The 12358-nt window shown below is 38.0% G+C and overlaps 1 protein-coding gene across 2 annotated transcripts in view; it reads right to left on the bottom strand.

Moving 5' to 3' along the window:
* Positions 1–698: 698 nt before the first annotated feature.
* EPHA7 (EPH receptor A7) overlaps positions 699–12358 on the bottom strand; it is a 290299-nt gene continuing 278639 nt past the window's right edge. For both annotated transcript variants that reach the window (XM_019520196.1, XM_019520197.1), the window contains exons 15-17: positions 8259–8452; positions 5367–5522; positions 699–3903 (exon numbers count right to left, since the gene is read on the bottom strand). In XM_019520196.1, the coding sequence (XP_019375741.1) occupies positions 3789–3903; positions 5367–5522; positions 8259–8452 (465 nt within the window). In that variant the 3' untranslated portion in view covers positions 699–3788. The remainder of the gene's footprint in view (positions 3904–5366; positions 5523–8258; positions 8453–12358) is intronic.

Below are 12358 nucleotides of genomic sequence, written 5' to 3'. Positions count from 1 at the left end.
TGGATTTAGGCACCTAAATGCTTCTATTTCATCCTACTATTCTATTTTCATAACCCAGTGCCATTTTACCCTTAATAATGAATCACAAAAAATAGTGAGGAGGACCCACCCACCTTCTGCATTAACTGTCTGTCAGGGAGTCAAGCAGGGTGAAATAGATTCACACGAACACCTAAATTCATTTGCACACCTAATAGATGGAAAACAATATGGAGCACAGAGTCCAACTCTATCTTAACTTCTACCTTGTGCAAATCTTGACTTCCATGAAGTTGGATGGGGTGCAGCTCAGATCAGAACTAGGCGAAGTTGATTTGCTTCATCATTAGTCAGTTTGGAATCTTTTTTTTTGATAGCCATACTTTCTTCCCCTAATCCCCAAGTATTTGTCTTAGTGAAAAGTTCCAAGCTGCTTTTCCATTTTTTTTGGAACACAATTTCTCTTATATTGTCCTCTTTCCACAGCCTAGAGACTAGCAATCAACATTATACTGTTGATACTTTACTGGTCAAAATAGATTTGAATACATGTATTCAAATTGTAATAATTTACCATATCACATAAAGATATACTAAGAATGTGGATTTTGATTGCATTTTGTGAATTTCTTCTGCCCCTTTCAAAGGTATAAACATCTGTAACAATTTTAAGGCAGTCAAGGTGTACAGAAAAACAATGAGTATTAGATCTCTTTAAAAAAGATGGCTTAGGTATGAATTTAATAGCGATAAAAAAGAGATATAATTACCTTTATGGAACTCTTTTTTGAAAACTCACATTCAAAAGTTGATTTAAATTGTTTTGGGGACCTCCATGCTGCAGGATACCAAGCATTCCTGAAGGAGGAAAGTGTCTGTCAACTCTTATTATTAAATTAGCTGGGCTGGAATTTTTGGGTACTGAACAATACCAGAAATAGCACAATATATCACACGATCAAGTGCTTAGACATCCTAGCTAAGATCTAAAAAACAGGTACTGGAAATTAAGACTCTAGTAATCATAATTGCGCACATAAATAAGTAACGTGAAAGTAATTTAGCACCTTCTAGGTGCTGGTCATTGAGGGCCCAATATGGTAAGGCACTTGTTTAAATGTAAGCATATCTCTAGGTTCCTTCCTAGTCAGCAGAATCTTTAGAGTATTTAAGCATGCGCTTAATGCTAAGCACGTGCCTACAACCTATTGACAAATCTTTAAATCAAGCCCATGCCTAACTGCTTTGCTATATAAAGTACTGCATAATGAAGGAGAGACAACACTTTAAAATATGGACAATAGTTTAGGACTGGGGCTCTCAAAAGAGTTTAAGAAAGACAGGCACCCAAATCCAGTTGCAATATATTGAGATGTGGGCACCCAAATACATTAAGTTCCTTTGAAAAGTTTAGCCTAGATGCCTTACTGAGGCTTTAGGGCCAAGATGAATACTTAGTATACCAAGTGATAATTTACATTCCAGACTAAGAGACAAGATGCACTAGTTTGAAAACTGGGCATTCAGTATAGTTTATCTTTTAATTCTAAAATATTTTAGCAAATTAACTTTAAAAGTAAAAAGAAGAAAAACTTCTTGATTTTTACATATGAAAGTAACTTAATTTCTACTGAATATCTAATATGAAATAAGAATATTCATATTTTTCTTCCTCTTCAAAGCCCAGCAACAAGTGATATTTCTCAACATGACTTTAAATTACTATGAATTGTTCAAACAATCATATATATGAAGACTGAAAAATAACCCTTATGCACATTGCAGTATAGTTCCAAAAATATATTTACAGTCTATTACAAAGATTACAAATGGAAGTGTCTATGTAACTGGATTATGCTAATTAAAATCTTTTTACATATTTTCTTCAATCGGGTGGGGGAGAAAAAATAGTATAATCAAACTGAGCTTTCTAATCAAACAAATAAATAAAATGACAAATATAACACTGTACAGTGATCTAAAAGGGAGAAAAAGGTGAGTGGGTGAGGGAATGATCCATTAAGTATTCGGTAGCTATCTTTGGTCCTAAATGTGGGAAAACACATTATGGAGCACTGAATATACACGTTCTTTTGTGATGCTCTGCAAGTAAAATAGAAAAATATAGTGCATTTTCAATGTATTCAGAGCTCACTACACAGAAATGTGTGTACAAAACAAGACAGTATAAATAAAATTTACAAGTTTTACAAAGGAACATTTACAGGTGTTGGTAGGATTTTTTGTGGGATTTTTTCTTTTCTCTTTTTTTATTTTGTTCTGTGGATGCCCACATGATCAAACAAGACCTATTTTATGACTGATCCCTGGGATCTCTCTCTATCAACATCAATAGACGTGGCCCAATTCTCTTTGGATGTACAGCATTTCACTGCTGGGTAGTTCATTATTTTCATAATTTTTAAAGCATTTCTCTCTGGTTTGTATACATTCCTGTATTATCGATAGAGACACACTTTGTTATTGCTTATGGTAGTTTAATATATTAATCAAATAAAGTACATATATAAATAAAAATGGTGTAAAAAGGTATTTTATTGAGCAAATACTTTTCCGCTAGTGTTCCCAAATGAATGTGTGTGCATGCACTCAGGTGTGCTCAGAGCTGTGTGTGTGTTTGTGTATGTGTGTGTGTTCAGAGCAGCAAAAGCTTATAAAAAAATATGAAAATTCTGAACTGCCCCTTGCCACATACTCTACAGTTGTAATATAAAAATCTAAACCCTTATTCTCACAGCTGGCTGCATTCAAATGAAATTCATATAAAATATATGCCAGCTATTTCTCTCAAATTAGTTAATGCAGAGTATTGAAAAAAATGTAATGTGCTCAGATTATATGTTTAGGTAACACTGGAGAACTGCACCCATCTTCTGAGACACTCCTACAATCGATCATCCATTCACTGAAGCGTCTCAGTATGTTTATAGTTGCGGTTCTAGTCCCTTGAAAATCTCACCTGAAATCTAGTCCATTAAAACCATCTTGCAGACAATTTGTTAAAAGTGCCGACTACTTAGGGGTCATTATTGCTTTCCTTTTTCTTGTAAAAGATAGTATATGTTCAACCTTAAAAAAAAAACAAACTCTTTAAAAAATATCAGAGCTCTTGGCAACTCGCATTTTCCTGACTTCCTGCCAATTAACAAACCATGTCAATACAGAATTGATATAACAGAATAAAATGGCACAAAAAGATACCAATGTTCAGACACATATACTTTGCTTAGTCATGCTTCTTAAATTTCTAAAATCTCAAATAATCCTTCAGAGGTACCCAGTTTAGTAATGTGTCATAGAATTAGCACTAAAAAGGTCCAAAGATATAAACATCATACTAAAAGAAAGTCTTTATGAAGAACACAAATGATTAAAAAAAGATTCAGAAATCACAGATTTAAGGAAAATATTTTGTTGAATTGAACAATAATATCATGATTTTATCTGACAAATATATTCTTTTTTAAATTCTTTATGTACATTTTAAAAAGTCTTTTAGATAAAAAGGAGGTTAGAGAGCTCAAGGTGTTTGTATGTGTTTCAGGTAGTACTTTGTTTATTGTCACTGCTGTTTTCCTTGCCACCACTGGTGGATCCTAATTCCCTTCTAGTAAATTCTGGTGGCACTTAGGAGTTCAAGTCTGTAGGTGCTTCTTGTAGATCTTCTAGTCACTGCAGGAAGGACCCAGGAAATCAAGTGTCTTCTAGCAGCACTTCATGTATATATATACTGAAGGCCAGTGCTGTCCTCCCAGTTCATCACCTCCCTCATAAGGGAGAAATGTCTATCACACTTGGATGCCAGTGCCATGTAAATGTAGCATTTGTGCTCTCATAGTCTGAATGCTGCTCATAATTTTCTTCTGATGACCAACCAGTGTGATCCCTAAACTCATTACATCCCTGGGAAAGATAAATGTGTATAATATTATTTGTTCAACTTATAGAACTGTCATTTAAACTTAAGCAATATCTTCTACTGCTAGCATGAATATGTCAAAGTTATACTAGAACTTCAGGTCAATACTGTGAAGCATGCATAAGACTACTCACTTTTTACATAACAAATATGTGTAACTATTTGGGACCATTTTGCACATCTTCTAACTGTAATTATTGAACAAACTCAGTGTACTGAAGCAACACTCCTTTGGTAAGAGTGCTTCCAGGATAAAGACATTGCATAAATATTATTTGGGACTGCATTCTAGCCCACTGAGACTTGTATGGAGGAACCCTCCAAACAGATTTGGAGGTTGGAGTGTAGGGGGAGTAGTTAGGCAGAGGGAACAGGGGAGCAGCTGCCTCTTTTGATCATTCCTTACAGACATTTCTTTGGGAAGACAGTGGAATAGGTAGCACCTGGGGTTTGCATCCATGAAAACTAGCAACAGAAAGTATAGCCAGTCCAGATACATACAGTAAAAGCTGTGTTAACCACACAGCACTTTATTAGCCAGAAAATTCTATTAACTGGCATCTGAGCGACGTGGCAAAAGCAAAACTGGAAGTACCACTTCTGGGGGATTTCCCCTTTCACTGCTGCGAGCTGAGTTTTTCTTTGCCACTTTTTCAGCCCATGGCCCAGGACAAAGCAGCCTGTGTGGGAAAAAGCAGCTCGTGTGGGGCCCCCTGGCACACTGACACTGGTGAGTGAACCAGACGGTGCACATTTGATTAACCGGAATATTTGATTAATCGGCATCCCCCATTCCCGGGGGATGCCAGATAACAGACCTTTTACTGTACTTGCATCAAGAACTTTTTTGTAGAAATTAAAACACTTTTCTCTCACAACACGTTCTTCCCAAAAAGATGCTTTCTTTGGGAGTGGGTGATCTGGGTAGTAATGGTTTATTTTTGTAGAAATCAAAAATAGGCACTTTTTCCAACATTCTTTTTGACAATCTGAACCTTTTGTACTGTTTGGGTGACCCAACATATCCAATGTAAAACACATATATGCCAGCTGAGAATTTTAGCTTTCAGGAGACAGCTTACAATTGGCATGGCCTGCTTCAGGCTAAGAGGCTCTCTTAGGCCTAGCACAAGGGAATGCTGAGGAATAAAGAAAGAGTGCTCCTGGAACACTAATGCCCATTTTCTCCTTGTTTCCAAGTGCTAGACAGTGCTTAAGTGGCTGCTATCGGCTGGTATAGGTTATAGACCCTGCTAAGACAACTCAAAAGTATGCCTTCTCCCTGATGGCTTGACTTCTGCTCCCATACTGAGGGCACCACAGGACAGAAGACCATCTAGTCCTAAGAGATGAGTTTGTACTTAAGGTAATATTTTGGAACTTAACTCTACGGCTTTTTACTACTAGGTCATCAAATATGAATTAGAAATGTCCAGTATAAACTTACTCAATAGTCATCCTGGCTACCGATTCCAGGGAATTGTAGCCTGCTGCTGTGAAGTTATCCTTATATCTTTCCATTTTAATAGCTTGCAACCATTCCCCTACAGAGCAGAAAGTGGTAAAATCGGGGGTATTCTGGTCCAGAAGAGGGCTGATTGGTCTAGGCAGAAGAAAACAGGAAGGTAAGTTGTTTCCAAAACTAAAAAAAATACATTAAGGGGTATTAGCAAGGTCAGAGTCAAAGTGGGCTGTCTCATTCAAAATACCTACAGAAATAGAAAGTGGCAGGACTAAACATACAGTTTCCCTCATCTTATCAATCCCTTTGCAGCGGTTAGCAATCACAGATATAAAACTATTCTATAACTCATGGTAGGAATCTTCTAAGCATATTGTTAGATATAATGAAAGGTTAGAGAGAGTGAAATGAACCCTACTGTTAACAATTGGAAAACAACTTTATTGTCTATTATTTATATAACTGCAGTAGCTGAGGGAGCCAACAAAGTCAGGGTACCACTCTCCTAAACATTGTAGAAACACATAAGTGAAAGCTCCTGCCCCAAAGAGCCTGTGATACAAGTGAAAAAGATATAACAAGGATGAGGGGAACAGAAATAGAAAGAGATGAAGTGGCATCCCTAGTAGTAACACAACAGATCAGTGGCAGACCTGGGAACAGAGTGCAGGTCTCCTAACTCCCTAAAACAAGTCTCTTAGTCATCTGTTCAAAAGGTAGCTGTGATTAAGTACATCATGGGAACATACACATTATATGAAGAACATATTAAAGGCTGACTAAGAATAAGTTTAAATATCTGAAAGGAATTACTGCCTTTGGAGAGAAAAAGGTAGAGTTTATTGCCGAACAATAATAAAGATGCTGATTATGTACATGCTGTGTTATGATTATTCTTTTTGCCTAGGGACAGAAGTTACACATAAACCCATATAAGTGATTGGAAACAGGTTCAAATCTCTAACACAAGAGAAGTTCAGTGCACATAAACATCTTTTAAAATGGCTGAAACTGGTTTAAGATAAACCTGGATGAGCGTAGTATCAGACTTAACTGATTTAGGTTAAATTGGTTTATTGAATTTCTGTCCCAGATCCCATCCAGATTCAAGTTAACTCACAGTCTCCCAGCATACCAGGATGCCTTGCACCTCCCATGCAACCCCACCCCCCCACAGGGTGGGTAGCTAGCCTTGGTCCAAGCTGTCTGCTTCAGCTGAGCAGGGAGCCATGCTCTAGCACCCCCCAGCTTCTGGCCTGGGCCAATGCAGGCCTGTGGCTGCATTTCCAGAATCTAAAGTGAATGTCTGTTTACTTGCTTATTGGTTCAGTCTAAGTGACTTAGACTAACCTATGAAGATTGAAAAGATTCGATCATGGACGTTTTGACTGTCTGTACTTAGTCTTTATGACACAAATTATTGCTTGGGTTACAGTAGTATTTGGGGCCAGATCCCCATCATGCAAAGAAAAAAAATGCTCCCTGTCTGGAAAAACTGACAACTCAACAAACTAATAGTGAGTGAAGAAGACAGACAGAAGTAAAGTAGAGTGGACAGTGATACTTTCTAATAGGTAGGGATTTTTTTGGTTGATATCTTTAATTGAAATAACTGCAGAGAAGGGAAAAAGTGACACAAGCATTCAAAACAAACTTTGTTCAGACCTGAAGAATGCTTTGCATTTAACAGCTTGCCTAACTTTATCCCAATTACGCAGCGGTTCATTAAAAGGTATCCACCAAAAAAATTCTTGCCTCTCACAATTTCTGGACAATCATGGCTACATCATCACTTTAACACTACCAGCTTACACAGTCATATTAACAGTCATGCTAATTCCATGCATGATGCTTTCTCCCTTAATTTAGATTTTGTTTTTGATGGAGCCACTTCTGGGTGGTTTTAGTCACAATATTTTCTTGCATAAAACACACAGTTTTCCAAAACCCCCTCCTCAAAAAATCAAAAAAGACCCACCAGTTGCTTGAAATTGGAGTGTATGGTAAAAGTAAGGAAACATGATAACAGAAGTTTTTGCTGCTTAAGGTTCTGCCAGCAAAAAGTGAAAGTAGCTACATGAGAACAATGAGCAGGCTCAGCTCCCTCGCTGTTGTTACTCAGTTGACACACCTACACATGACATTTACTGTGAAGCTGCTCAGTTAGCTCCACAGTAAAGTCTCAGCAACTACACATGTGGCCCTGTTAGGCCACAGGATACTAATAAACACTGCCATAGGTTAGTACTTGCAAATATAAGCACTATCCTATGGTGGCATTTTTTAGTGCACAGTAACATGCATGTAAATGCTGACAGGGCTGGCTGGGGCATGAGGGTGCTTCAATGTGGGGGCTGCCTCCTGGCTAGCCTTGCACTAGAATACCTTCATGGCTAGCCAGCCCCTCTGCAACATGTTGTGCTGAGTCAGAGCAGCCCTGGGCTGTTAGGTTGACAATGCAGAGCCCTGCCAGCCAAAGCTGCCTCAACCTGGCTCAGTGTGCTGTGGTCCTGGGTGCACGTGAAGATGCTGTATCTGGGAGCAATAAATTCCAGTGTGATGCACCGTAGTTTATTGTGTTGCATTAAATTTCATGTGTAGACACCCAGTTACTTATAAGGAAATATCTTTTTCCTTCATACTGCCTTTCAAAAGCAAGGTGCACATCTTATTTTGGGGTGTGCTATGTGTAAGAAAACATGATTTTTTAAATTATATTTAATACAGGGCAGGGGAAAGAACAGGGAGAGAAAAGAAGGAAGGAAGGGAGGGGAGACCTATGGACAGGAGCTGGAATGAAACAGTCAGTAGCCAATCTGATTAGTTAGAGGGAATATGAGTTTAAAGTATCAGAAATACTTGCTACATTTTTCTTACCTGCTACAGGTTCCAAGGGGGGTTTTCAAACTGTTTGGGTTCCGAATCATTTTGTCCAAAATACCAACTATCTGTTCAAACTTTGGCCTTTCACCACGTTCCTTCTGCCAACAGTCTAGCATCAGCTGGTGAAGGCCTGCTGGGCAATCCATGGGTGCTGGCAAACGATAGCCTTCTTCAATTGCTTTTATAACCTATTGGTCAAAACAATGGTATAATCATCAAGGTAAAATTATCTGAGGACGGAATTGTCATAACCAGTAAGAAAATCAAACAACCAAATTACGCTGTCAAAGCATTATGAAAGTGGAGTCTGTTATTTTGACACCAGTATTCACGTTTTTTATATATCCCTCTTGATTTTATCTTCTGTGCTTATTAAACATATTATTCTACAGTGTACGGAACAATGCTGTATTACCTACTCAAATCAGCAGCAGGGAGCAGCAGTTAACTTCACCAAGGGTGCAATAGATAGATTGACAAATGGAGATATTTGTAGAAAGCAATATTAGTTGCTCAGAGCCTTTTGAGATAGAGCCAATAGTAGAAGCTGATAATTTATAAAGGGACAGGATGCTGTACACTTATGTATAAATTCCTAAAAGCCTATAAACCTTACATAAAGAACTCAGGAAATATTTATTGGAAATCACTTATTCAATAAAAAAGTTGTATTTTAATCCCATCTGTATTTTTAGAGGCATACAAAGGGAAAAAAAATGTAAAACAATGTTATGTGTGTTTGTGAACAAAGCTTGGCTGCCTGATATCTAAATGTGTCATCTAAACCGGAGTGGTCAATCTGTGGCATGTGGCATTGTAACCTGTGTGTGGCAAGTACTAGACTACGAAAGGGACAGGCAGCACAACAGCAGTTAGGGTAGGGACAAGAAAACAGAGAAGCAGATTGGGCAGGTAGTACAGGGCAAAGAACAGAAAGCAGAGTAGCTGATCAGGCAGGGGAAGGGCACTGGAATGGCACTCAGTAGGGTATGAGTTTATCTGTGGCATGCCTGCCAAAAATGCTGGCCCTTACAAATCTAAACAAAGTTCAGTCTTACTAAGAAAAGGTGGTATGTGGCAATACATGTGAAAAAGAATATAATGTCTACCATGAGAATTACATCCACTGTTTGGCTTCTTTAGCTGAGCCCATTTGGATTTAAGTGAAAGATACAAATGGTTAAAGAAAATCACAGAAAACTGCTTTAAACCTTGAGGGCAGGATAAGAAAGCACATCAGGAAGCAATGCAGATAAGAAAGGTTTGTAAAAAAGGGCTAAAACACTGTTCATGGGGGATTTCAAGTATAGTGACATTGACTGACATAACAGTATTAGAATTGCTAAGGAAGGGTACTTGTTCCTGAAGGGTAGAGCATAGGACTGTCTCCTTTCTCAGTCTGTAGAGAAACCAAGATCAGAAACTGTTCTGGGCTTCGCCTTAGGCAATAAAGCTGGTACGATAAATAAACGTTGGTGAATATCCAGAGTTTAGTGAATATAATAACACGAGGTATAAAATAATCCATAAAATGTGTGAGACAGTGCAAAAGCACTTAACTGCAAAATAGAGGGAACTGCAAAGAATGTGGAATGACCTTCAAAATGCCGGTACGAATCAGTGATTGTGTCAAAATCCTCTATGGAAGGGATGTACACAGAAGACCCGAAACATGGCCTAGTGATAATGCCTTTTTGTCTGGGCCCTAGACATGGGGCCAACTCTCTGATTGGCCACAGAGAACCTCTCTGATCTCAGGCAAGTCACCTAATCTGTCTCAAGTTTGTTTTTTAGTTGTAAGATGAAGGTGTTAGTACTTCTTTATATCACAGGGGCATTGTGAAAATAAACACATTAAGGATCGTAAGTTGCCCAGCTCTTTCAGTAAAGGGGGGTGGGGAAGGGGTGGGGTATGCAAGTATCTTAGATTGTGCTGAAGACTAGTTAAATGACTCTATAAGTGACACTATAATTGTTGCTGCAGTTACAGGAAGGTTAAATTGTGGGATGGGATGGAAATGGAAAGAGATGTACTATGTACTAAGGAAAAGCATTTTGAAGCATGAAATATAAAAACCTTTAAAAACAAAACTCAGCAAAATTGTGGTCATCAGAAGAAAGATGACAGGGATTATAAAATTAAATCAAACTGATTTTTTTGCATATGAAGCAGTGTTCAACAGGTCACGTTTACAGAAATGACCAGTGAATTATGAAGAAAAAAGCATCTGGACAACATTACCTATTAAATGGTTAACAGGATTTAAAATTAACTAGTCATGTACTTAAAATTATGTTTAAGGGTGTTATAGGAAGTAACAGCAGAACCTAGAGGATCACTAACCAATATTTTTGCACATTCACTGTGTTCTAAAGAGATCCCAGAGGACAGGAAGCAACTAAGGTACTGGCATTATTTAAAAAAATTCCTTAGGGATGAAGCAGGACAAGTTACAATGACATCTGCTGTGAGCAAACAAATCTGAAGGATCAAATCTGAAAACACTAAAGAAGGGGTTTAGCTACAGACAGATTGGCTGGGGGCAGGGAGGTCTTTCCAAAAAATCACCATGTGGTTTGTACTCAAGATTTAAAGAACCAATTTGAAGATTAATGTGTAAATTTGTTAAAACAACCTTAGCAACTGGGCTGCTTTTTAAAACATTATCAATGTCTAAAGTGCTACAGAAAGAAAAACAGTTCAAAATTAGCCATTACACAGTATACAATATAAATGGCTGAATAAAGAGATTTTTCTATAAACAGATGCTAATGGAATCCACCAAAAATTCATAAGGGGAACAAATTATTACTTTGATTTGATCCATTTCTCTATTCCTCCATTTCTGTTTAGCCCAGAAACAGTTTCTTTCAGACATTTTTATGCTTCTTCAATTCCCAGGTTGTCTAAAGGCCTGCATGGCTGCAGTATAAGTTAGAACAGCGCTAGGTCTGTTTTAACATATGCTCTAGCAGCAAACAAGGGGCCAGTGCTATAGGGAACAAAGATGTTTTTAATTAAGGATAACTATGTAATGCAATGTTTTGTTTGCCGTATCATCTCACTGATGGCAACAATTTTTTTCTGAGTAGAGGAGAGTAGAGCCAGAGTAGAGTAGCTGAAGAAAAAGACATTGATTTACAGGGACAGGTCCTGCTCTCTGTCACAAGAAACTAGCACACATTAGCACTACCCTTAGTAATCCTGTAAAAGTTATACCTGACCATACTAGAGAGGGATTCTGTGCTAAACAGTGAATACTATCCACTGGTTTTGGTAGCCAGCAGTAGGCAAAAAGAGGCACTGCACTGCTGCAAGAAGCAAGCAAGGTTCTGTGCCACTCACTCTGAGCCATCCTGTTCTGTGACTGTAGGACTGCTTACAGGTTAAATACAGAACTGGTACTCCCCAGGAATATATCCAGTAAAAGTAGGAACTGGATCACACTTGTGCTGCTCTGCACATGCTAAAATGTTGAAAAGGTTAGTGTAGGATTAAACTACATGAGGCTAGAGAGGAGAAATTTAAACAGCTACCAAATTCAACAAAATCAGAATGGCATTATTTTTAAAGGGATCTCAAGTCTGCAGCCACATTCACTCATACTAAGAAATGATGCATTCAGATACATAAACTTCCTATTTGCTTGGGCAAATCTGGCAGACATCTAAAAAATCTTCATAATTCTTTGTCTCTGTAATTTACTGTGGCTACACAAATTACAGGATGATTGAATTTTTTTGTCTCATCTGTCTGTTAGTTTTGGGTAATTGTAATTCTTTCTTTCTTTCTTTGTTCTTTGTGGGGTTTTTTTGGTTTTTTGTCTAGAGTGTACGGGCAGGCCTCGCAGGCCATGAGCCCAGGCCTTGTCCTTGAGGCCCAGATCTTTGGGCCTACCTGTACATGATCTCTACTGACCCCATTTGTCACCCTCCCCAGAATAAATGTCTCTTAAAAGTCAAAGTCTTTCTTTTTCAAACATATATGCCCATCACAACACACAAAAATATCTGCAGTCAGTCCTTTCCTAAAATAGTCAACAGATCCTTACTTTATATACTAAATAGAATATATCGTACAGTAACAAAAGAGA

This window comes from Gavialis gangeticus, unplaced genomic scaffold (assembly GCF_001723915.1).
Source record: "Gavialis gangeticus isolate Ggan-Ray unplaced genomic scaffold, GavGan_comp1, whole genome shotgun sequence".
Lineage (NCBI taxonomy): Eukaryota > Metazoa > Chordata > Crocodylia > Gavialidae > Gavialis > Gavialis gangeticus.
Note: the sequence above shows the minus strand (reverse complement) of the source record. Positions and strands in the feature narration are given on the sequence as shown.